Source organism: Periophthalmus magnuspinnatus, chromosome 11 (genome assembly GCF_009829125.3).
Source record: "Periophthalmus magnuspinnatus isolate fPerMag1 chromosome 11, fPerMag1.2.pri, whole genome shotgun sequence".
NCBI classification, from domain to species: domain Eukaryota; kingdom Metazoa; phylum Chordata; class Actinopteri; order Gobiiformes; family Gobiidae; genus Periophthalmus; species Periophthalmus magnuspinnatus.
Genome location: NC_047136.2, coordinates 1,206,307 through 1,230,023, shown reverse-complemented (window position 1 = coordinate 1,230,023; position 23,717 = coordinate 1,206,307). Strand labels below are relative to the sequence as shown.

General features: G+C 44.6%; 2 protein-coding genes across 5 annotated transcripts; one reads left to right on the top strand and one right to left on the bottom strand.

Annotated features, from left to right (window-relative positions):
• The first annotated feature begins 3,504 nt into the window (after positions 1-3,504).
• Positions 3,505-23,686, top strand: hdac1 (histone deacetylase 1). Of its 4 annotated transcripts, XM_033974780.2 has the most exons (12): positions 3,505-3,663; positions 6,072-6,184; positions 7,098-7,215; positions 7,292-7,366; positions 7,923-8,061; positions 9,330-9,471; positions 10,205-10,297; positions 10,369-10,477; positions 11,718-12,101; positions 14,010-14,165; positions 14,252-14,297; positions 14,657-16,155. In XM_033974780.2, exons 1-12 carry the CDS (start codon positions 3,615-3,617, stop codon positions 14,682-14,684), a joined length of 1,452 nt encoding a protein of 483 aa, XP_033830671.1. In that variant the 5' UTR covers positions 3,505-3,614; the 3' UTR covers positions 14,685-16,155. The 4 variants fall into 4 exon arrangements, with proteins under 4 accessions (XP_033830671.1, XP_055081117.1, XP_055081118.1 ...); XM_055225142.1 differs by lacking the exons at positions 14,252-14,297; positions 14,657-16,155 and adding an exon at positions 23,106-23,686 and having other exon boundaries at positions 3,529-3,663; XM_055225143.1 differs by lacking the exons at positions 14,252-14,297; positions 14,657-16,155 and adding an exon at positions 22,998-23,686 and having other exon boundaries at positions 3,529-3,663.
• eif3i (eukaryotic translation initiation factor 3, subunit I) lies at positions 16,563-21,195 on the bottom strand. Its single transcript, XM_033974777.2, has 11 exons — positions 21,054-21,195; positions 20,447-20,539; positions 20,255-20,342; positions 19,881-19,946; positions 19,632-19,781; positions 19,329-19,456; positions 19,143-19,253; positions 18,731-18,820; positions 17,865-17,938; positions 17,048-17,140; positions 16,563-16,937 (listed from the first exon to the last, which is right to left on the bottom strand). Exons 1-11 carry the CDS (start codon positions 21,054-21,056, stop codon positions 16,856-16,858), a joined length of 978 nt encoding a protein of 325 aa, XP_033830668.1. The 5' UTR covers positions 21,057-21,195; the 3' UTR covers positions 16,563-16,855.
• Positions 23,687-23,717: the final 31 nt, after the last annotated feature.

The window sequence follows — 23,717 nt, the reverse complement described above, 5'->3', positions numbered from 1 at the left end:
TCTGGATGTCTCTGGTTATTCCTGTTACAGCGTCGTCGTCAGGAGCTAAACAAAACAAAACAAAATGGAGTTAGACACATTATGTAACTGTTTTAACTGTGTAGAGACGATTTGTGAGCAAACTTAGAACTAAACATAACTGAAATAATCATTTTGGGCTCAAGGGGGATGAGGTTTACACAGAAAAAAAACAGAAAATGCGCAATGTCCCGATCCAGAGATGTGTTTTCTGTAGGTTTACTTCCACGCATGCAGCAAACGCACAAGAAAACAAGCAAAAATAAACATTAAATATGCAAATTAACCCCAAAATAAACTAGCAAGCTAATTTCCCATTAACAAAAATAATAAATTAATCTTAGAGCAAACAAAAACAGGCAAATATCTGCTAGAGACGGAACTAAACTAAAACAAAACGGCTAATTACTCGAGCAAATGTTCTGTGAAAGTGTCTGTGAAAGTGTAAATTGGATTGTGGATAAACGCTGTACAAACCCAGCCCCCGTCGCCCCTGACACACATCACACCTCGGCCCCGTTGACCTCTGACCCCGGATCAACCGTCCGAGCTCCACACTCGTCCTCCTGTTTATGGAAAAGCCTTTAGGACGTCCACGGAGGCGCTGACCCAGTTCACAGACGGAGACGAGGAGCGAGATCTGAGCCACTTTTGGAACCAGCTTTTCGTTCTGATGTTAAATTATTAAAGGGGAGGTGCAGCTGCAGATTGGAGCGGCTCGTTTGACTCTGCAGACGGATGCGTTTGGTGACCTTAAACACGACGTTATCCTTGTGTCGAGAGACTGGGGGCAGAGACAGGAGAGAGAGGGAGAAAGGAGGGAGAGAGGAGGGAGAAGAAGAGACATGGGTCCACTTTGCCAACGCCGCACAGATGCTACAATAAAAATCTTGAATATTCAGGCGCTCACTGTGTTGTATTTTGTCTCCACTGATCTTTCTGCGGTTGCTGCATTTCTCATTCAGTAATTTGACAAGTGCAGTTTTGACGTTGGAGACAAAAAAAAGACAAAAATAATCGACGGTGAGTCCACACTGAGCTCTGGTGTTCACTCAGGGTATTACCACTAAAGAAAACACTGTGATTCGTCTGTGATTTGAGAATTTGAGTGAATTCAGTTGGTATTTGTGTTTCTTATTTTCTTTGGTACATGTTTTTTTTTTTAGTAACCAGCTGCTTTTATTTATGTTTCGCTCAAAGCTCCGTGTGACTCTGTTCTCTGATCTGTTTCCTCGTCACAAACAGACCTGGAGTTATGTTTTTTGTTTTTGTTTCATTCACACGTTTAACACACAAACCTGCACATTCAGGCTGGGTTCATTATGTTCCACCTTGTGATGTCATCATGTGGTGATACAGGAAGTGCTCCACTGTGTTTTCAAACTCCACACACCTTCATTTCTAGAATCATTTGGATCATTTCGGCTAATCTGGAGTTGCCTCTTATCTCGACTGAACTAAAGGTAAAAGGAGGAACAGTTCACTTGAAAACTACCACTTCATGACATCACAAGGTGGAACAGAGCATTTTGAGCTTTGGAGATGTAAGTACAGAAGGTACAGTCTCTGGACGCAGGAACGACTGGAAACTGGACTCTCCTCTGTGGTCCTCCCTCTGTGGTCCTCCCTCTGTGGTCCTCCCTCTGTGGTCCTCAGTCTGTGGTCCTCGCTCTGTGGTCCTCAGTCTGTGGTCCTCCCTCTGTGGTCCTCGATCTGTGGTCCTCGCTCTGTGGTCCTCCCTCTGTGGTCCTCAGTCTGTGGTTATCCCTCTGTGGTCCTCGCTCTGTGGTCCTCCCTCTGTGGTCCTCGCTCTGTGGTCCTCAGTTTATGGTCCTCAGTTTATGGTCCTCAGTCTGTGGTCCTCCCTCTGTGGTCCTCAGTTTATGGTCCTCGCTCTGTGGTCCTCCCTCTGTGGTCCTCAGTCTGTGGTCCTCGCTCTGTGGTCCTCGCTCTGTGGTCCTCCCTCTGTGGTCCTCAGTCTGTGGTCCTCGCTCTGTGGTCCTCGCTCTGTGGTCCTCGCTCTGTGGTCCTCGCTCTGTGGTCCTCAGTCTGTGGTCCTCAGTCTGTGGTCCTCGCTCTGTGGTCCTCACTCTGTGGTCCTCGCTCTGTGGTCCTCCCTCTGTGGTCCTCAGTCTGTGGTCCTCAGTCAGTGGTCCTCGCTCTGTGGTCCTCCCTCTGTGGTCCTCAGTCTGTGGTCCTCGCTCTGTGGTCCTCACTCTGTGGTCCTCGCTCTGTGGTCCTCCCTCTGTGGTCCTCAGTCTGTGGTCCTCAGTCAGTGGTCCTCGCTCTCTGGTCCTCGCTCTGTGGTCCTCAGTCTGTGGTCCTCAGTCTGTGGTCCTCAGTCTGTGGTCCTCGCTCTGTGGTCCTCGCTCTGTGGTCCTCGCTCTGTGGTCCTCAGTTTATGGTCCTCAGTCTATGGTCTTCAGTCTGTGGTCCTCAGTCTGTGGTCCTCGCTCTGTGGTCCTCGCTCTGTGGTCCTCGCTCTGTGGTCCTCACTCTGTGGTCCTCAGTTTATGGTCCTCGCTCTGTGGTCCTCCCTCTGTGGTCCTCGCTCTGTGGTCGTCCCTCTGTGGTCCTCAGTCTGTGGTCCTCCCTCTGTGGTCCTCAGTTTATGGTCCTCAGTTTATGGTCCTCAGTCTGTGGTCCTCCCTCTGTGGTCCTCAGTTTATGGTCCTCGCTCTGTGGTCCTCCCTCTGTGGTCCTCAGTCTGTGGTCCTCGCTCTGTGGTCCTCGCTCTGTGGTCCTCCCTCTGTGGTCCTCAGTCTGTGGTCCTCGCTCTGTGGTCCTCGCTCTGTGGTCCTCGCTCTGTGGTCCTCGCTCTGTGGTCCTCAGTCTGTGGTCCTCAGTCTGTGGTCCTCGCTCTGTGGTCCTCACTCTGTGGTCCTCGCTCTGTGGTCCTCCCTCTGTGGTCCTCAGTCTGTGGTCCTCAGTCAGTGGTCCTCGCTCTGTGGTCCTCCCTCTGTGGTCCTCAGTCTGTGGTCCTCGCTCTGTGGTCCTCACTCTGTGGTCCTCGCTCTGTGGTCCTCCCTCTGTGGTCCTCAGTCTGTGGTCCTCAGTCAGTGGTCCTCGCTCTCTGGTCCTCGCTCTGTGGTCCTCAGTCTGTGGTCCTCAGTCTGTGGTCCTCGCTCTGTGGTCCTCGCTCTGTGGTCCTCGCTCTGTGGTCCTCAGTTTATGGTCCTCGCTCTGTGGTCCTCAGTCTATGGTCTTCAGTCTGTGGTCCTCGCTCTGTGGTCCTCGCTCTGTGGTCCTCGCTCTGTGGTCCTCACTCTGTGGTCCTCAGTTTATGGTCCTCGCTCTGTGGTCCTCCCTCTGTGGTCCTCGCTCTGTGGTCGTCCCTCTGTGGTCCTCCCTCTGTGGTCCTCAGTCTGTGGTCCTCAGTTTATGGTCCTCCCTCTGTGGTCCTCAGTTTATGGTCCTCCCTCTGTGGTCCTCAGTTTATGGTCCTCCCTCTGTGGTCCTCACTTTCCTCTCCGGCTCCTCCCAGGCGGGCGGTGCTGTGTCTGTGATTGGCGGAGCCTCGGTGCGCTCAGTGCGGCGGCGGCTGCTGCGGAGAGGAACCGGCGGCTCTGGGCTCGAAACAGAAGGAACTGAGTAAAATGGCGCTGTCTCAAGGAACAAAGAAAAAAGTTTGCTACTACTACGACGGTAAGCCCGGCTGTGTGCGCGTGGAGAGCGGAGTGAGGCCGAGAAACAGGCCCCGAGAGGCGGATCACAAACGCCCCGCGGTGAAGTGAAGTGGGACAGAGCTAACCGGTGTAGCGGCTAACGTTAGCATACAGCACTGACTTATTCTCACGGCTGTTAGCTCGAGACAAAACGAGCCAGACTCAAGGATGTTTTCACGTAAATGATGATTTGTGTGTACTGTTCATGTTTGACCGTTAAATCCGCGTCACATTGAACTGAAAATCCAGTTTAATGCCCGGGTATCCTCCAAACAAGTCCCGAGAGTGAGACAGACGCAGGGGTCACGTCCCGAACGTAACCGAACGTGACAAAGCGTGATCACACGTGACCTGTCGCGAGCCACAGGAGTCGCGAGGCCTGTCGCGATAATGGTTTCAAGTTTCAAGTAAATATGGATTATAAATCATAATATTCAAAGTAATTATTGTCACTGATGCAAAAAACACACAAAAACTATTCTAAAGCTCCAATATTGAGAAAAAAAGAGCAATGAATAAACACTTTAGGTGTTGGTTTGCATCTGTAATGGTTCAGTCCTCAGATTCAGGAGGAGCAGTGTGGTTTTGGTCCCGGTCGTGGAAAACTGGACCAGCTCTGTACGCTCCATCAGGTCCTCGAGGTTCATGGGAGTTTGCCACAGTCCACATGTGTTTTGTGAATCTGGAGAAGGCATAAGACCCTTGTGTCCTTTGGGGGTGCTCCGGGAGGCGGTTTGCAGCCGGGTGTGAAGCGGCTGGGATGAGAATCAGCTCCTCCAAATCCGAGGCCATGGTTCTCGACCGGAAAAAGGTGGTGCCCTCTCCGGGTGGGTGGAGAGTCTCTGCCCCAAGTGGAGGAGTTCAAGTATCTCGGGGTCTTGTTCACGAGTGAGGGAAGGATGGAGCGGGAGATTGACAGGCGGATCGGTGCAGCGTCTGCAGTGATGCGGTGGCTGTATCGTCTGTTGTGGTAAAGAAGGAGCTGAGTCCAAAGGCGAAGCTCTTGATTTACCGTCAGTCTATGTTCCTGCCCTCACCTATGGTCATGAGCTCTGGGTAATGACAAAAGGACAAGATCGCGGATACAAGCGGCTGAAATGGGCTTCCTCCACACGGTGGCTGGGCGCACCCTTAGGGATAGGGTGAGGAGCTCAGTCACACGGGAGGAGCTCGGAGTAGAGCTGCAGTGGAGGTGGCTCGGGCATCTGCTCATGATGCCTCCTGGACGCCTCCCTGGAGAGGTGTTTCAGGCATGTCCCACTGGGAGGAGGCCCCGGGGAAGACCCAGGACACACTGGAGGGACTATGTCTCTCTGGACTGGGAACGCCTTGGGGTCCCACCGGAGAAGCTGGAGGACGTGTCTGGGGTGACGGAAGTCTGGGAGTCCCTGCTTAGACGGCCCCGGATAAGAGGAAGAAAATGGATGGATCTTTAGTTTACATCCATAATGAGTGAAAGACTTTATGAATTCAACCTTTTACAGCTCAAGTCTCATCTTATCGCCAAAACATCACCAAAAATGTCCCAGTAGTACAAAGAAAACGTAACTTGATAAATACTGACCCTAAAAAAAACAAACTAGTTCCAACTTTACATATAGAAAAATCAGTTGATGTCGTGATTATCATGACGTTCCAGAGTGAACCTTAAAGACGACATTTGACTTGTGTTTAACATCTGTGATCACGGGCAGATCACCACGAGGAGACAGTGTGTGAGATTAAACAGTGTTTGTATGTGTGGTCAGTTTGTGTTTGGTAATGAGGTGACCAGACATCCCCACTGACACGGGACAGTCTCAGGTTTGAGCGCTGTGTCTTCTGTCCCAGAGGATTGATCCAAAACTATTGATTTGTCTCAGTTTTATACAAGATATGTCCCAGATGTTTTTATTTTTGTCCAAACCGAACCCTGCCAAGCATTAAAGGGGAATATACTGTCATTTGTTTAGCTAAAATACAGAAAATTGTTCTTGAAAATGAACGTAAGGCAAAAAAAAACGCTCCCTCAGATTCCAACGTGTTTCAGTTTTTAAAGGTCCATATGACTCTGTTCTCTGATCTGTTCTAATGTCGTTTCCTCGTCACAAACAGACCTGAAGTTGTGTTTTGTTTCGTTCACACATGTTTAACGCACAAACAAACCTGCAGATTTAGGCTGAGTTCTTCTCTCAAACTGAAAACACTCTGTTCCACCTTGTGATGTCATCAAGTGCTAATACTAATAATAAAGTGTGACTCAAACATGTGTGAATGAAACAAAACCCAACTCCAGGTCTGTTTTTGAGGAGAGAACAGCGTTAGAACATGGATTAAACCTCACAAGAGTCAGTTTTAATGTTTAAATCTAGTCACTCTATTCTGAAATAAACTCATGTGTTTATTTAGGTGATGTCGGGAATTATTATTACGGCCAGGGTCATCCCATGAAGCCTCACAGAATCCGCATGACGCACAACCTCCTCCTGAACTATGGCCTCTACAGGAAAATGGAGATCTACGTGAGTCCCATTCACAAGATTGAACCAGTGTTTTGAATCGTGTATTTGTACTAGTTTAAAATATTTGTGCTGTTACCATAAACTGTGTAGACAAATGGAAATATCTAACATGAGTGCACTTCACTCCATTTTGGTCTTAAATGTTCGTATTAACCTGCTCTACATGATCCTGGGGTTAATTTTGAGTTTTTCTTTTTAATTTTCTTTTTTTTTTTTGGTTATTTTGAGTTTATTTATTTATTTTAATTATTTTGAGTTTATTTTATTGTATTTTTATTTTATTAATTGTTTTGTTATTTGAGTTTATGTATTTATTTTTTGTTATTTTGCGTTTTTGTTATTTTCTTCTTTTTTTTTAGTTTGTTTTTTTCAATCTGTCCTCTCTCTGTCTCTGCTGCTTCACTCCATTTTGGTCTTAAATGTTCATATTAACCCTCTACATGATCCTGTTTTGTTTTTTTAACTTATTTTGAGTTTATTTATCTTTTTTTTTGTTATTTTGAGTTCTTTTTTTTTATACTTATTTTGAGTTAATTTTTGAATTTTTTTTATTTTCAGTTTATTTTTTCATTTTTTTGTTATTTTGATTTTTTTTGTCATTTTATTTTATTTTATTACTTTTTTGTTATTTTGGTTTTTTTGTTTTGTTTGTTTTTTAGTTATTTTGAGTTTATATTTCGTTTTTTTGTGTCCTCTCTCTGTCTCTGCTGCTTCAGACTCATTCTGGTCTTAAATGTTCGTATTAACCCTCTACATGATCCTGGGGTTTTTATTTCACTATTGTGTCTGTAAATCAAGAAATGAACCTTAATAAGAAACAAATCATTATTATCGTGTATATTTTATCCAGGAAAATACTTCAGAAAGTGTTATCGTGACAAGTCTACTCATGAATTCACTTACCTGTTTGCAGAGACCGCACAAAGCCAGCGGCGAGGAGATGACCAAATACCACAGTGACGATTACATAAAGTTCCTGAGGTCCATCCGACCGGACAACATGTCTGAATACAGCAAACAGATGCAGAGATGTGAGTTTACACACTTTAGGTGAATATGAGCCGTCGCAGAGGAGCCGCTCACTCACGTGTCTTTTGTCGTCTTTAGTTAACGTTGGCGAGGACTGTCCCGTGTTCGATGGACTCTTTGAATTCTGCCAGCTCTCCACAGGCGGCTCAGTGGGTATGTTATTTTTGCTTATGCGTGACCAGTTAAACGTCTGGATACACCCAATCGTTCAATGTGTTTTTACTTTTATTTTTACTACTTTCTACATTTTATAAACACACAGAGACATCAGATATATGAAGTAACATATGTGGAATTATTTAGCAAAGAAAAAAAAAATCCTTTGTTTAAAAATATTTAGAGTAAAGTGTGGCTACTTTGAAGATTTGACTATAAAGTAGAGTTATTTCACTGTTGTTTTTTTCTTTACTACATAATTCCATGTATCTTACTTCATATATTTGATGTTTTTTGTGTGTATAAAATGTAGAAAGTAGTAAAAACAAAACAGAAAACAAACAATGAGATAGTGGCTCAGTTGGTAGAGTGTTTGTCCTCTGATCTGAAGGTTGGTGGTTCAAATCCTGCTCATAAACATTATTGGTAGAGCGGTCAGATCAGAACGCTAAATAAAAATGTGACTATCATGAGAGGGTGTGTCCAAAGTGATTGTGTGTGTGTGTGTGTGTGTGTGTGCGTGTGTGTATTGATTGTTTATTCTGATGAGCAGCTGGAGCCGTGAAGCTGAACAAACAGCAGACGGACATCGCCATAAACTGGGCCGGTGGACTTCATCACGCCAAGAAATCTGAAGCCTCGGGGTTTTGCTACGTCAACGACATCGTCCTGGCAATTCTGGAGTTATTAAAGTAACGTGGACTTTTTACTTTTTTTTAATCAGACGTGTTCTTCAGACTGTTCTGTTCAGATGTTTGTCCATGTTCTAGTCGTTTCTTCTCGTTGAGCCTCTGAAGTTTTATTTGGAGTGATTCATGTTTGAGTTTAATCTTTAATCCACTATTTTACATTTTGTCGATCTACCGCTGTTTAACCTCCACTGTGCCACGCCCACTGTGACGTCTGCACTTCCTTCTCCAGTTTTATTTTCTTAATCGTTGATACTCGTAGGATTTGGCAGCGTCGCGTCGTCATTTTGGTACAAATCTCTTTAAACGCGCTGCTCTCGTGCGACGTGCATCTGTCCTTAGCATAAATCCATATCCACAGCGTGCGGCGCTTTGTTGTGATGACCTTTACGGCGATTTGTTTCTTTTATTAAGTCGTTTTAGGTGAATATTGTGAGTTAAATGTGTAAATTATAACAGAATGATCCACAGAGATGAAACTATAGAGACACAAGCTCAATAGGACTGATTTAATAATGTTCTGGTCTTAAACTGGCCTGGGTCAGAGCGGAGGGACTAATGAGCGCGTCCTCCTGAGCGCGTCCTCCTGAGCGCGTCCTCCTGAGCGCGTCCTCCTGAGCGCGCCCTCCTGAGCGCGCCCTCCTGAGCGCGCCCTCCTGAGCGCGCGTCCTCCTGAGCGCGCGTCCTCCTGAGCGCGCGTCCTCCTGAGCGCGCGTCCTCCTGAGCGCGTCCTCCTGAGCGCGTCCTCCTGAGCGCGTCCTCCTGAGCGCGCCCTCCTGAGCGCGCCCTCCTGAGCGCGCGTCCTCCTGAGCGCGTCCTCCTGAGCGCGCCCTCCTGAGCGCGCCCTCCTGAGCGCGCCCTCCTGAGCGCGCGTCCTCCTGAGCGCGCGTCCTCCTGAGCGCGCGTCCTCCTGAGCGCGCGTCCTCCTGAGCGCGCGTCCTCCTGAGCGCGCGTCCTCCTGAGCGCGTCCTCCTGAGCGCGTCCTCCTGAGCATGTCTTTGTTAGCGTGTCCTCCTGAGCGTGTCCTCCTGAGCGTGTCCTCCTGAGCGTGTCCTCCTGAGCGTGTCCTCGTGAGCGCGTCCTCGTGAGCGCGTCTTCGTGAGCGCGTCCTCCTGAGCGCGTCCTCCTGAGCGCGTCCTCCTGAGCGCGTCCTCCTGAGCGCGTCCTCCTGAGCGCGCCCTCCTGAGCGCGCCCTCCTGAGCATGTCTTTGTTAGTGTGTCCTCCTGAGTGTGTCCTCCTGAGCCTGTCCTCACGAGCGTGTCCTCTGCAGGTATCATCAGAGAGTGCTCTACATAGACATAGACATTCATCACGGTGATGGGGTGGAGGAGGCGTTCTACACCACAGACCGGGTCATGACCGTGTCCTTCCACAAATACGGAGAGTATTTCCCTGGAACCGGAGACTTGAGGGTCAGTCAATGAGACGGAGACGGTTTTACTCTGACTCGTCTGTTTTAACGATAATTCTGTGATTATTTATGTTTTGTTTTGTTGTATTGTGATTTTCATGTCTTTCTTATTCTGTAAAACACTTTAAATTACTTTGTGTACCAGTTACAAATCGTCCTGTCACAATAATCACTCTGTTGACATATCGTTCAGTTTATTATAAATGAAACTATCTTTTTTGGGGGTAAATATTTATTATGGGACTTTTTCTTTGCAGTAGTGAGAAAAGTTGGATTATTTTTTCTGCAGTTTGATCAGATTTGAGCTGTAGAATTCGAACTATGAACTAAAATTCCATCCATCCATCCATGCGCCAGGACACGGGGGCATCAGTCTAAGCAGGGACTCCCAGACTTCCCTCACCCCAGACACGTCCTCCAGCTCCTCCGGTGGGACCCAAAGGCGTTCCCAGCCGAGAGCGAGCGTGTCCTGGGACTGTGCTAAACTGAACTAAATTTACACAAACTCATGACATACGTGTTGCATCTGCTGTTCATTTACACAGCTCAGAAATATTGCTCATTTAAAATACTTTTTGTTAATTTTGCGTTATATTTTAGTTTGATTATCATCGTTTATCGTCTTTGTCTGCACCCGTATGTCGCACTTTAAATGTGTTATTGTGACACTTCTACATACTTGCATTAGCTGCTTTTGTAATTTATTTTTACTTTCTGTTCTTAAAACTTTCCAGGACATCGGAGCGGGAAAAGGGAAGTACTACGCCGTGAACTACCCTCTCCGGGACGGCATCGATGACGAGTCGTATGAAGCCATCTTCAAACCGGTAAAAAACATATTTATTTATATTTTTATGGCCTCACTCACGCTCCTCCATTAACCGCACTGTGTGACCAGATCATGGCCAAAGTGATGGAGATGTACCAGCCGAGCGCCGTCGTCCTTCAGTGCGGAGCAGACTCTCTCTCTGGAGACAGACTGGGCTGTTTCAATCTGACCATCAAAGGTGAGATGATTATTCTACGAGCTATATCTATGGAGCAGCTGAAGTGAATCCTGTTTAAATGCAGGTTTGTGTTGTAATACTGTGAGTTCTTTGTCACAGTCTAATCAATAAGAGCCTGTTTTCCCTGTTGATTCCACTGTACCATGAAATATCCAAAACGTAAATTCACAGATGTTGAACCTGATCATTTCTATTAGTGATTAGACCCAAAAACTCACAGTATTACAACACAAACCTGCATTTAAACAAGACTCACTTCAGCTGCTCCATCTATGTTAAATATTATCCTGTCGAAGGTGCAATTTTGTTAAGTAAAAGTACAAATACAGAGGCAAAAAGTACTCAGGTAAAATTAAAAGTATCATATGAAAAATCTACTTAAGTAAAAGTATTTAAGTACCTGTTTATAAATGTCCTTTAAGAGTAAAAAGTAACAAATGAACAACACTTTTGTGAAATGTAAAAGTGTAAATGTAAAAGTGTAAATGTTGCGATATTGATTCATAATGAGACAATACGAATCAATGGAGGAGTTACGTTCTAAAAATAACCCGCAATAAACGAAATCCGCGAAGTATCAGCTTTATTTTTACATTATTCTCTGTTTTTGTCTGTAAAACCCCTCACCACACACTTTATACACTTTTCTCACACAGGCGTTAACATTTTGTCACATTTCTCTCTCGTTTAAACTCTCTCAAAGTTCAAACCTTCGTCGGCGTCTTTGTCGGTGCAGAACGTTTCATCGACATTGTGGGTTTTGTCGGGGAGAAAACAAATTGCAAACGTACAGCACTTCAGAGTCACACTGAGATCCAACGTTTATGTAAATTTGGAGACACGGGACAGAGGAGACTGAGGGACAATGGTCTACAGTCCAACAGCCAATCAGGACGCAGGACACAATGCACGTTCATACTCTGGAAAAAACATGAAAGATCACAAAAGTTGAACCGTGATATAGTGAGGGACAATTGTATTTATTTTTATTTTGCTCAAAGCTGAACTCCTCAAATCATATGAAAAGTACTTTTTACTTTTCAGTCCAGTTCAAAAATGTAGTGGAGTAGAAAGTACAGATACTGCTCTCAAATGTAGTGAAGGAAAAGTAAAAAGGACCGCCGTAAAATGTACTTAAGTAGAATTTTTAGGTACTTTACTCCTTGTACTTCGTTACGTTCCTCCTCTGTTGTGTCAGTTTCCTCAGTGTTTTCTAAATGTGTTTGATTTCTGTTTTTAGGTCATGCCAAGTGCGTGGAGTACATCAAAAGTTTCAACCTCCCTCTGCTGATGCTGGGCGGAGGCGGCTACACCATCCGAAACGTGGCTCGCTGCTGGACGTACGAGACCGCCGTCGCTCTGGACTCCTCCATCCCCAACGAGCTCCCCTACAACGACTACTTCGAGTACTTCGGCCCGGACTTCAAACTGCACATCAGCCCCTCCAACATGACCAACCAGAACACCAACGAGTACCTGGAGAAGATCAAACAGCGCCTGTTTGAAAACCTGCGCATGCTCCCGCACGCCCCCGGAGTCCAGATGCAGGCCATCCCAGAGGACGCAGTGCACCCGGATAGCGGAGACGAGGAGGAGGAGGAAGATCCCGACAAACGAGTTTCCAGTAAGTAGAACACGGTAGGACTGAGGTGATGTGGGGACGGTTTTGAAGCGAGCTGTGACGATTATAATGGTCGAAATAATTGTGATTAACGGTTTTATTAAAATGATGGAAGCTGGTGACAGTTTAACCTCCTCAGACCTGAACTTTTGAGGGGTTTTATTGACCATGTTCGTGGAAACATCCGGACTAAAGTTTTGAAGAATATTTGAATCAATATCACTGCATTTAACACTTCAACAAATGAATTAAACTCTGTGTGAAATACTTTTACTTTACTTTACTTTACTTAATATTTTACTGAAGTAGATTTTTTCATGATACTTTTACTTTTTCTTGAGTAACTTTTTACCTCTGTATCTGTACTTGAGATACTTGAGTAATAAAACTGAGTACTGTATTTTCCGGACTAAAAGTCGCTCTGGAGTACAAGTCAAAAAATGCAGAATAATGAAGGAAAAAACGCGGTTGTCAGTGTCACCGTAACGAAGATGTGAAATTATATCCTCAGATGTGATTTATATTCTGGGGGTGATAAGACAAACTATGAAAAGGAAAAAAAGTGTGACTTATCAGCCATGGATAAAATACAGTATTTTCCGAACTATAAGAGATGATTCATTTGCATCACTGCGGATTTTGGGTAAAATTAAACTGCATTTTGGCATGACATAATGTAAAAAGTCCTGGAAAAAGAGTTCAAAGTGCAGGAACCTTGTCTCATTCGAGTAAAAAGAGTCTTGAGATAAAAAATGAACAGATATAGAGATGGTCTTGTGGATATCGCGTCTCGTCCAGCCTTAGTGTAGAGTCGACGTTTATAACAGAGCTGGACACAGATTAAGGTTTTTCATGGACGATGCCGATACCAATCGTTTAAAATTCAGACCAACTGATCGGTGATAAGATCTGCTGACGTTTTTGGGCAGATTTGGATTATTTTCCCCAAATTATGTCATTTAAATTTACTACAAACTCCTCCTGAAATGCTTTTTTAACCACAAGAGAGCGCTGTAGTCCATGTTTTGTGCAGATACGTCTTTGTATTAAAGTGGGTCATGATCTCACAGGGTTTAAACACGTCCTGGAAAACCTGGACATTAATTACCCCCTTTTTTTGCCATGTTATTGGATCAGTGAGAGGCCGTTTCATCACAGGAAAGGATTTTAAAAAGCCTCTAAACCTGTGAACCTCACGATAATGCAGGAAATTACACCTCGTCTGCACAAAAGTTCTTGATTTTGTGTTTCATAAGAGCAGCCACAGACACGGCTTCATTCAGACGCCTCTGTCCAGATGTTCTCCATCTGACTCCACTTCAACACAACAACATCTATTTGTCTTTTTTACAACAAAACCCAGTGTATACAAAAAAGAAAAACACGTGTATAAGAAAAAGAAAACACGTGAACATAACAGTGATGCACATGACCAAAGTAAATATAGACCATAAAAAACAATATTAAAACCAAAACATGACACAGAATTATCTCTAAAAACTATTCTAAATCTACAAAATTGTTAAAAAATGTCAACAGCAATAAAAAAACAAAACAGAACACAGCAATTTGTCTCCATAATGAGGCATAAACGTCCATAATTTGAACTTCTACGGCTCAAATCTCATTGTAGAACAGAAAAATGACCAACACTTCCCCATTAGTGCAAAGAAAAAGTCCCGTGATAAATACTGATCCTCAAAAATAATTGTCCCGTCTGTGGACTCGGGGGAAGGCCTCACTGTGGACTGGTAAACTGCTGTAAAGTCTAATGAAATATAAATATAATAAATACAAATACTGCAAAGCCAAAACGCATCAGTTATGTCACAGTCTGGTGTCGTTCTCCACACATTTACACTTTTACATCCGTGTTTTTCTGAAAGTTCTAGTTCTACGTTTGTGTTTCAGTCCGAGCTCACGATAAGCGGATCGCCTGTGAAGAGGAGTTCTCCGACTCTGAGGACGAGGCGGAGGGTCAGGGAGGAGGCCGCAGGAACGCAGCCAATCACAAGAAGGCCAAACGAGTGAAGAAAGAGGAGGAGAAGGAAGGAGAGGAGAAGAAAGGTGAGGCCTCGTCTGTAAACTGTGACGGAGGTGTTCGTCTGTAAAGTCCTGTGAAAGAGGCTCACGTGTTTTTCTGTGTCTTATAGAGGTAAAAGAGGAAGAGAAGGAGGAAGAAAAGATGGACACGTCTGGGTAAGTGACCACGTGATCGTATCCCAGTTTTTAAAAAGAAAAAGAAAAGCTTAAATCAAACCTGTTCTACAAACGTCTGTTCAGATGTTCCTCCATGTTCTCGTCGTTTCTTCTCGTTGAGTCTCTGAAGTTTTATTTGGACTGATTCATGTTTGAGTTTAACCTTTAATCCAGTATTTTCAAGACGCCATTTTACTAATTTTTCCAGTTTTATTTTCGTAATCGGTGAAACTCGTACGTTTCAGCAGCGTCGCGTCGTCAAAAAATGTTTAAAAAAGTGCTGTTTTAGGTGAATATTGTGATTTAAAATGTGTAAATTCTAACTTAATGATCATATTTCTTGCGCGTTTCTGTTTCAGACCAAAAGAGGAGGTGAAGTCGACTTGAACCCGACCCCATCGTGTTCTGTCCCGTGATCCTTTTATTAATTCTGTTACATCATGTTCTTAGTGGCAAACATGGACTGGGTTTTATTTGGTTTTATTTGGGCGAGTGGGAAAAAATAACCTTAAAAATATTTGAAAAATGTTGAACGTTCTTAAAGACAGTTTCCCCCCGATCAGCTCCACACACAGCGCCACCAAACAACTGAAAACATGGACCAACAAAACAAAATACTGACTTTGAGGAACTTTAGAACCAGATTAGTTACGTAGACGTCAAACTGGATCATATTAGTGACAAATATATCAAACTGTGCTCTTGTGGTGAGGCAGGTGGGATTTTTCCGTCTCTAATTTGTGAAAAGAAACACAGAACAAACTGAAACGAACATAAATCTGCTTTTAACGCTACGCTGCGTCTTTACCATCGCCCTGTCACAATAATCACTAAATCCACGTTTTGTTCAGTTTATTATATCGTATTTTCCGGAGTATAAGTCGCACCAGCCATAAAATGCGTAATAATGAAGAAAAAAAACATACTCGGATGTGATTTATATGTGAAATAAGTCGCATCTCTGGTCAAACTATGAAAAAAGTGTGATTTATAATCCGGAACAATCGTTTTTGGGGCTTTTTCTTTGTAGTAGAGGGAGTTTTTTTATTATTTTTCCTGCAGTTTGATCAAATTTGAGCTCGAGAAGTTGAATTATGAACTAAAATTCCATACGTCCATTTGGGTCGGCGGGGGCAGCAGTCTAAACACAGACTTCCCTCACCCCAGACACGTCCTCCGGTGGGACCCCAAGGCGTTCCCAGTCCAGCTGAGAGACGCAGTCCTTCCCTGGGACCTGCTGGACGGACGATACTAAACCTAAACTGAACTAAAATGACACAAACTCGTTGCGTAAGTGTTTGATTCTGCTGTTCATTTCCACAGCTCAACAATACTTGATTTGGTTTGAATATTCTCCTTTATATTTACTTTATATTCTGTATGTCGCTCTTCAAAATGTGATATCGTGACAGGCTTCTTCACCTTATTATTTAAACTCGACTCCATCTTAAAAGTATTCCAGGTGTTCAGAATGCAGTACTCTGATTGGACCAGGTGTTCACTGTTCTGTACCTAAATCCACTTTCGAAGTATTCCCCCCTCCCTGCGTGTAAGTGCAGTGCAGTAGTTTTGGACTCCGCCTCTCGTGTTCCGCTCGTGTACTCGTCTCCGGGCGTTACCTCCAGCATGTACATATGGTGTTTTCCTTCGCAGAGGCAGATCTCGGCTCTTTCTTCTAACTTATTTCAGGATCAGAGTGTGAGCGTGGAGTCTTCCTGCGCGCGGTCTGCCCCCTGCTGGGCGTCGAGTTATTTTAGAGATTTTGTACCGTTTAAACCTGGTGGGCGCCGCTTAAGCCTCCGTGTGTCGTCTTTGTGAAATGTGGATTCTAAATTTGTAATAAAATTTAAAATCAGTCGGTTGTGATTTGTGTTTGATGGATGTGGAGGATCTGAAGTGACGACGGAGCGGAGTCCAAAGGAAACGCTCTGGATTTACAGGTCAGTCTGTGGGCCTGGTTTAGACCTGGTTCAGTCCTGGTTTAGTCCTGGTTTAGTCCTGGTTCAGTCCTGGTTCAGTCCTGGTTCAGTCCTGGTTCAGTCCTGGTTTAGTCCTGGTTTAGTCCTGGTTTAGTCCCTGGTTCAGTCCTGGTTTAGTCCTGGTTCAGTCCTGGTTTAGACCCGATTTAGACCTGGTTTCGATCTCTCCCTCTTCTTTAGAGGATGAGGAGCTCGGAGTAGAGCCGCTGTTCACAAATCCTTTTCCATTTACCAGTGCTACTTTAGTTAAAAAATTAAAAAAAAAATGCCATGGAAACTGTTATTTGGATAAACAACTTTATCGTGAGTAGCAATGGAATGACATCAGAAAACAGCATCGGTGTTTTCATGATTTTGTATTAAATAATCAAACGGGGAGTGGGATTAAAATCAAACTGAAGAAGAATCCAGGACAAGAAAATAAATGTGAAACTTTAATTTGAAGAAGCGCTACAGCTCCCCTAAGTGTCCACATGTAAAAACGCCCCTCTGCAGATGTTTAAAGTCCAGTTTTGGCTGAAGCTGAAGGGTTCTGTGGGATCGTTCTGTGGGATCGTTCTGTGGGATCGTTCTGTGTTTTTACGCTTCCAGCTCAAAGTCGAAGTACTGTGGGTCAAAGTAATGAATTCTGACGTAACCATCCTCTCCACCGCTGCTGTAACTGTCGACAAAACACAAAGTATAAGGATTATTTTATGTTTCTTATCAGTAATATGAAACTAAAGGGTCAGTTCTTTACAACAAACAGATGAAGTTGAAGGTTTTCGTTACCTCTTTCCATCTGGGTGAAAGGCCACACAGTTAATGGGACCAAAATGACCCTTCACTCGGCCGAACTCCTCCTCATAAGCCGCGTGGAAGAACCTGGAGGGAAAGGGAAAGTTTCAGCTCTGAACCTGCGAGCCAAGGCTGTGTACGGGCGCAAACGTTTCAGTCTGGAGCCACCGATTCAGCCTTTTCAGCTCCGATACTGATTTCGATCCTACGGCTGTAAGTGTCTCATGATGCCTGATACTGACACCAGAGCAGAGACTGAAACAGCATTTATTTAATTTAAACTAAAAGAAAATAAGACAAAACTGATCAAAATGTGTTATGTAACTTATTTCTCTCTCAAGTAACAACAGAACAAGCTTTGTATAAAAAAATTCAAACATTCTGAGAGTTTCTGGGACAATTATGACAAGAAAGTTGTTTTATTCTGTCAGTTTCTGGAGCTCAACTGTGACGCTCCGGTTCCAGATTTTTTTCCATTCATTTTTCCTCTAGACTTTCTGAAAAAATAAAATATTAAAAGCTCAAAAGGCATCGCAAAGTCTAGCCAGCTACGCACTAATATCCATAACACGGTTCTTTTAAGTTCAAAAAGCACATTTAAAACACAAGACCTGGTGAAATGTTTTAGTAAATCAAACATTTAAATTAAAATGATAGATCTTGTGTCATTAGTTCCACAAAGCTGATTATCTGGGAGTAAGGTTTCAGACTTTTAATATTCATTTTTTTCAGAAACTCTACAAGATATGGGCTGAAACAGAATTTTGAAGCCCAAATCCATCTGCATATATTTATTTTTGCGTGGTCTTACCTGGCCTCGAACTTTCCAATCCTGGTGGATGTTGTTGTGACGTCCATGGCTTCTTGACCACCGCCCATCACCACCTGCATCGGCAAAAAGAACAACGTGAGGACAAATGTGTGAGTCCAACAGAAGAACAAAAGAACAGAGACAGAACAGAGGCAGAAGAACAGACAGAACAGAGACAAAACAGAAGAACAGACAAAACAGACAGAGGAACAGACAGAACAGAGACAAAACAGGCAGAAGAACAGAGACAAAACAGAGGCAGAAGAACAGACAGAACAGAGACAAAACAGAGGCAGAAGAACAGACGGAACAGAGACAAAACAGGCAGAAGAACAGACGGAACAGAGACAAAACAGAGGCAGAAGAACAGACAGAACAGAGACAAAACAGAGGCAGAAGAACAGACAGAACAGAGACAAAACAGAGGCAGAAGAACAGACAGAACAGACAAAACAGGCAGAAGAACAGAGACAAAACAGAGGCAGAAGAACAGACAGAACAGAGACAAAACAGAGGCAGAAGAACAGACGGAACAGAGACAAAACAGAGGCAGAAGAACAGACGGAACAGAGACAAAACAGAGGCAGAAGAACAGACAGAACAGAGACAAAACAGAGGCAGAAGAACAGACAGAACAGACAAAACAGAGGCAGAAGAACAGACAGAACAGACAAAACAGGCAGAAGAACAGACAGAACAGAGACACAAGAATAGACGTAACAGAGACAGACGAATAGAGACAAGAACAGCATCAAAACAGGGGCAGAACAGAGACCAAACAGGCAAAACTGAGACAAAACGGGCAGAATAGAGTCTGACAGAGGACGGACAGAGGAAGGACAGAGGAAGGACAGAGGGAGCCTTACGTGATCCATGATGGGGGAAATTGCGGCCGAGTTCACGGGTCTCTCCGTCTTGAAGGTCTTTATGTGCTCCAGAGACATGGAGTCAAACAGCTACAAGAAAAGATTTGACTTTATGTTATAACACGGTCACTTCCAAAAGCCAATTAATGCTGTTTAACACATGCTAGTAGTTCCAGCAACGGTTAAATCACAGAATATCACTGCTCTGCGCCGCAACATCACCATAGCACCAGGTAAACAAACGCAAAATGAGCAGAATGTAGGGACGAGCTTCATTTAAAACACTGGAATAACTCGTATTAGAGACATTTACAGACACTGGACAGGGTTTCCACATTTAACAGGTGACGCAGCTCCGTTTGTAGCCGTGGTAACAGCAGTAAACAACAACAAACACACTGACGCGCCTCACCTTCGCCGTGCAGTCTTTGGAGGCACTGATGAACATGGTGAGGTCCACAGAGAGCTGAAGGTCGTTGATGTGTCGGCTGTGCTCCTTGGCCTTCTTCAGGACCTCCCCCGACTGTTCACACAGACATCAGTTTAAATATGAGGCAGATATCTACACCTTCTCCACCCCGAGTGTTCCACCTCTGACCTTTGAACTGTACTGGCTGATCTCTCCGTTCTCGTGGCCTGCGATCACAAACTCCCCCAGGGGGCCCCACGCCGCGCTCGTGACCTTTGTGTCGTTACAGGGGAGGCTCAGGTACGGCTGGTTGTCGTCTGAACAGAGCAGCACAGAAGGAGAATGAGACAAAGATCTGAAGTTTTCAAGAATCAAACTACCTTTAACATATAAAACAAATGTATTTAGCGACTGGAAGTGAACTGAAATCTGAATATTTTTTAAAAGTGAATCATTTTATCTAAACAAAATGTATAAATAAATGTCCAGGACCGATCTGCTGCGGGTCCCTCAGGTCGTAGAAGTTGAGGAAACACTGGTAGCCCATCTGCTTGTCTGTGGAGAACATGATGATGTTTCCACTGAAGTCGAAGCCGCACGTCCTGACGGCGGAGTTGGTGTTGAGCAGAGCCATCTGTTTCCCTGAGAGAACAGAGACACGTGAACTCGCACAAACACAATAAACCGTTTAACAGTTTCATCTGATCATTAACGGGGCTGGATGAAAATGGCTGAACTCACCAGTCTCACAGTCCCACAGTCTGCAGCTGTTGTCTGCGGAGCCCGTCAACACACTTTTTGTGTCCCCTTTGAAAAGACCAAGTTAAGGAACAAGTGCGAGAAGAAAATGAGAAGAACACGAGGGATGAGACAATAATCAACAAAGATAATGTCCTTTATGTCACACAATGTGCAGAACAAACTTCTCCCTGATGAAGATCATTGTTGTTTTCACTTAAAACAAACTCCAGCTCCAGAACAGCTGTTTAAATATGGAACCTCTTCATAATATTCAAATTATAATTATTTGTACATGTTCAACAGGAGTAATTATCCTGATATAATGGTTTATTATTAGTGACAGTAAATTTGACCAGGCCTAATGTGAAGGATACAGTCACAGTCCACACACCACACGGCTCCTGTGTGTCCGTTGTAAGTCCCGAGTCGTTCGCCGTTCACCGAGTACCACACATTGGCCACCTACAAAGACACAAACCAAAGACAAGACACAAAGACAGTCACAAACCAAAGACACAAACCCACTGCCCCTGATCTGCAGCTTTAGGCCCAGAGGAGACACTCACTGTGTCTTTAGCCACAGAGAACAGCAGGTCTCCCTCTCGGTTGTACTTGATCTGGGTGATGGAGCGCTCATGTCCCTGCAGCAGGATGGGCTTCTGTGGACACAAAGCAGCAGGTGGTCAGATGGACAAAGACTCAGTGTTTCACGGGGTCAGATGTTTGTGTTGGACAGAGCTGAAATCAACATGACGCTTTTCTCCAGCTCAGAGAAAAAGACCAAATTAAATCTGTCACTGGACAAAGACTTTTAGAGTGAAGACGTTTGTCCTCTTCTTTAGTTGTGGTCAGATTTCTGCTGGACACGGCCTCATATCCGTCTGAGGGAGGAGCTAACACCAGTGTGAAGCTAACACCAGTGTGAAGCTAACAGCAGTTTGTTTAGTTTGTGGTTCTGAGTTAAACTAAATCTGAAAAGACATTTGACAGATTTGACTTTTGTCCCTCTGTCCAGCTCTGATCCACAGAAAAAGACACGTGTCCTCCATGTCTGAGGGACATTAGCATGTGCACTTAGCGTTAGCATATGTGAGATTAGCTCTGTCTTTGTCTCTGTTTAATAAACTCAGGGTCTGATTAAATCTCCCATGAGCCTCTGCGTCAGATACGAACCATCCTGAGGTTAAATTCTCCTCTCGGCTCCTCGAGCTGCGAAAATCCTCCAGAAAAACAGAAAAGACGCGAAAAGACTCGTGTCTCTGGCGCCGGGTCTGAGCGGAAAAGGAGAGAGAGGACTTCCGGTTTGAACAAGCGCGACAGCGGCCTCCAGCGGCCAGAGGAGGTATTACACATCAATACACACAAACACAAAGACGTATATAAATACACACAGAGACACGTATAAACACACACAGAGACAACACAGAGAGACACACAAACAAACAAACAAACAAACACACACAAAGACACATATAAACACACACAAACAGACACACACACACAAAGACACATAAACACAGAGACACACAGACTCACAAACACACACACAGACACAACACAGAGACACACAGACTCACAAACACACACAGACACAACACGGAGACAGACACACACAGAGACAAACAGACACACAGAGACAAACAGACACAACACACAGACACACATATAAACACAAACAAACAAACACACACACAGACACATATAAAGAGACACAACACAGAGACACACAGACACACACACACAAGCACCCACAGAGACACACAAACACACACACAGACACATATAAAGAGACACAACACAGAGACACACAGACACACACACACAAGCACCCACAGAGACACACAAACACACACAGAGACACACACACACAGAGACACAAACACACAGAGACACAGACACAGCTGAACTCTTTATTATCAACAAAATATACAGAGTCAGAGAAAAGTCAAACAAATATCAAAAACAGGACACGTCTTTGGTTCCTTTTCACGACCCGCAGCTCCACAGTCCTAAAGAGCCAGATGCCCTGCCGTACGGACACGAGCTTTTCATTAGACACAAACTGACAGAACGTTAAATGTTATGGAATGAGTCATTCTACATTTTAATCACATTCAAATTACCCATAATTCCAAGAGGAGCTCAGTGAAGGACGTGTGATGATCCATGCACATATAAGTACACGAGTACACATGATACACACACATGTACACACACATGATACACACATGTACACACACACGGTACATTCAGGTGAAGTGCTCGTCTGTTACGGCCAAATAAAAACAAAGGCATTATTTTGCATAGACCTGTTCACATTCTTCTGCAGTGAAATTACAGCGTGGTGAGTGTTTTTGTGACAGAGACAATCTTTAGAGCGTCTTCCACGTCGCGTTACGCTCCGTGTGAAAGACCAGGAATGTCAGGAACCATTTCTGTCCATTTGGATCGAACAGAACAAACATAATGAGCCGTACAAAGATTTAAATGAAGCGAAATTTCAATATAAAAGAACAAAAAACAAACTGTGCTGGAGGAAGTCGAGTCCCTCCACATCAGTGTCACATGAGCTTATTCTCAGCGCAAAGTTTTATAGGCAACGTATTTAACAGCAAAGAGTGAAACCTGCACGAGACAGACCGATACACAGGACCGATATTTGCACTGTTTAATGTATGGGATATCGACTTTACGTCTCCTGTCTTAGCCGATATTGGGTTTGGACTCACTTATTCCTGCGTAAAGCTTAATTTTTGCACTTTATTGAGATGACGGCGTGAGATTACACAGTCTAATATGAGTTTGTAGGAAAAACTGAGCTGTGGACGTCTAAAAACGACGGATATTGAAAAAAAAAGTGTCTTATTAGAGTTAAATTATGCAGAAGTGTAAAAAGACATGTGTGTGAACAAAGTCGACCAGGTTTGATCCACAGGAACAAAAAGCTGAAGGAGTGAAGACGTTTGGCTGCACAACAAGAGGAGGAAGAGGAGGGAGAGGAAGAAGAGGAGGAGGAGGAGGGAGAGGGAGAGGAGAGACTGTTAGGGCTGAATGTGGAGGAAGAGGAGGGAGAGGAGGAGGAAGAAGAAGAGGAGGAGGAGGAAGAAGAGGAGGGAGAGGAGGAGGAAGAAGAAGAGGAGGAAGAGGAGGAGGAAGAAGAGGAGGGAGAGGAGGAGGAGGAAGAAGAAGAGGAGGAGGAAGAGGAGGAGGAAGAAGAGGAGGGAGAGGAGGAGGAAGAAGAAGAGGAGGAGGAAGAAGAAGAGGAGGAGGAAGAGGAGGAGGAGGAAGAGGAGGAGGAAGAAGAGGAGGGAGAAGAGGAGGAGGAGGAGGAGGAAGAAAAGGAAGAAGAGGAGGGAGAGGAAGAGGAGAGACTGTTAGGGCTGAATGTGGAGGAAGAGGAGGGAGAGGAGGAGGAAGAAGAAGAGGAGGAGGAAGAGGAGGAAGAAGAGGAGGGAGAGGAGGAGGAGGAAGAAGAAGAAGAGGAGGAGGAAGAGGAGGAGGAGGAAGAGGAGGAGGAGGAAGAGGAGGAGGGAGAAGAAGAGGAGGAGGAAGAGGAGCGGGAAGATGAAGAACAAGGCAGATTGTTACGTTTGAGTGTGGAGGAAGAGGAGGGAGAGGAAGAGGAAGGAGAGGGAGAGGAAGAAGAGGAGGAAGAGGAAGAAGAAACTCCTCAGACTTCTGTGTAAAGTGACAGCTACAGAAGCAACAAGAGAAACTGTCACGTTTGAATGTGGAGGAAGAAGAGGAGGAAGAGGAGGGAGAGGGAGACTGTTTGGGCTGAATGTGGAGGAAGAGGAGCGGGAAGATGAAGAACAAGGCAGATTGTTACGTTTGAGT

Bases quoted from the DNA above. Each gene is read 5' to 3' on its own strand.
- hdac1 (XM_055225143.1), top strand. From the start codon at position 3,615: ATGGCGCTGTCTCAAGGAACAAAGAAAAAAGTTTGCTACTACTACGAC. The intron at 10,298-10,368 runs GTAAAAAACATA...CTGTGTGACCAG, and splicing joins ATGAAGCCATCTTCAAACCG to ATCATGGCCAAAGTGATGGA. The intron at 14,166-22,997 runs GTGAGGCCTCGT...AAGAGGAGGGAG, and splicing joins GGAAGGAGAGGAGAAGAAAG to AGGAGGAGGAAGAAGAAGAG.
- eif3i (XM_033974777.2), bottom strand. The intron at 17,939-18,730 runs GTAAGGCTCCCT...TTGCCGATGCAG, and splicing joins TTTCCCCCATCATGGATCAC to GTGGTGATGGGCGGTGGTCA. The intron at 16,938-17,047 runs GTAACGAAAACC...TTTTGTCGACAG, and splicing joins TTTCACCCAGATGGAAAGAG to TTACAGCAGCGGTGGAGAGG.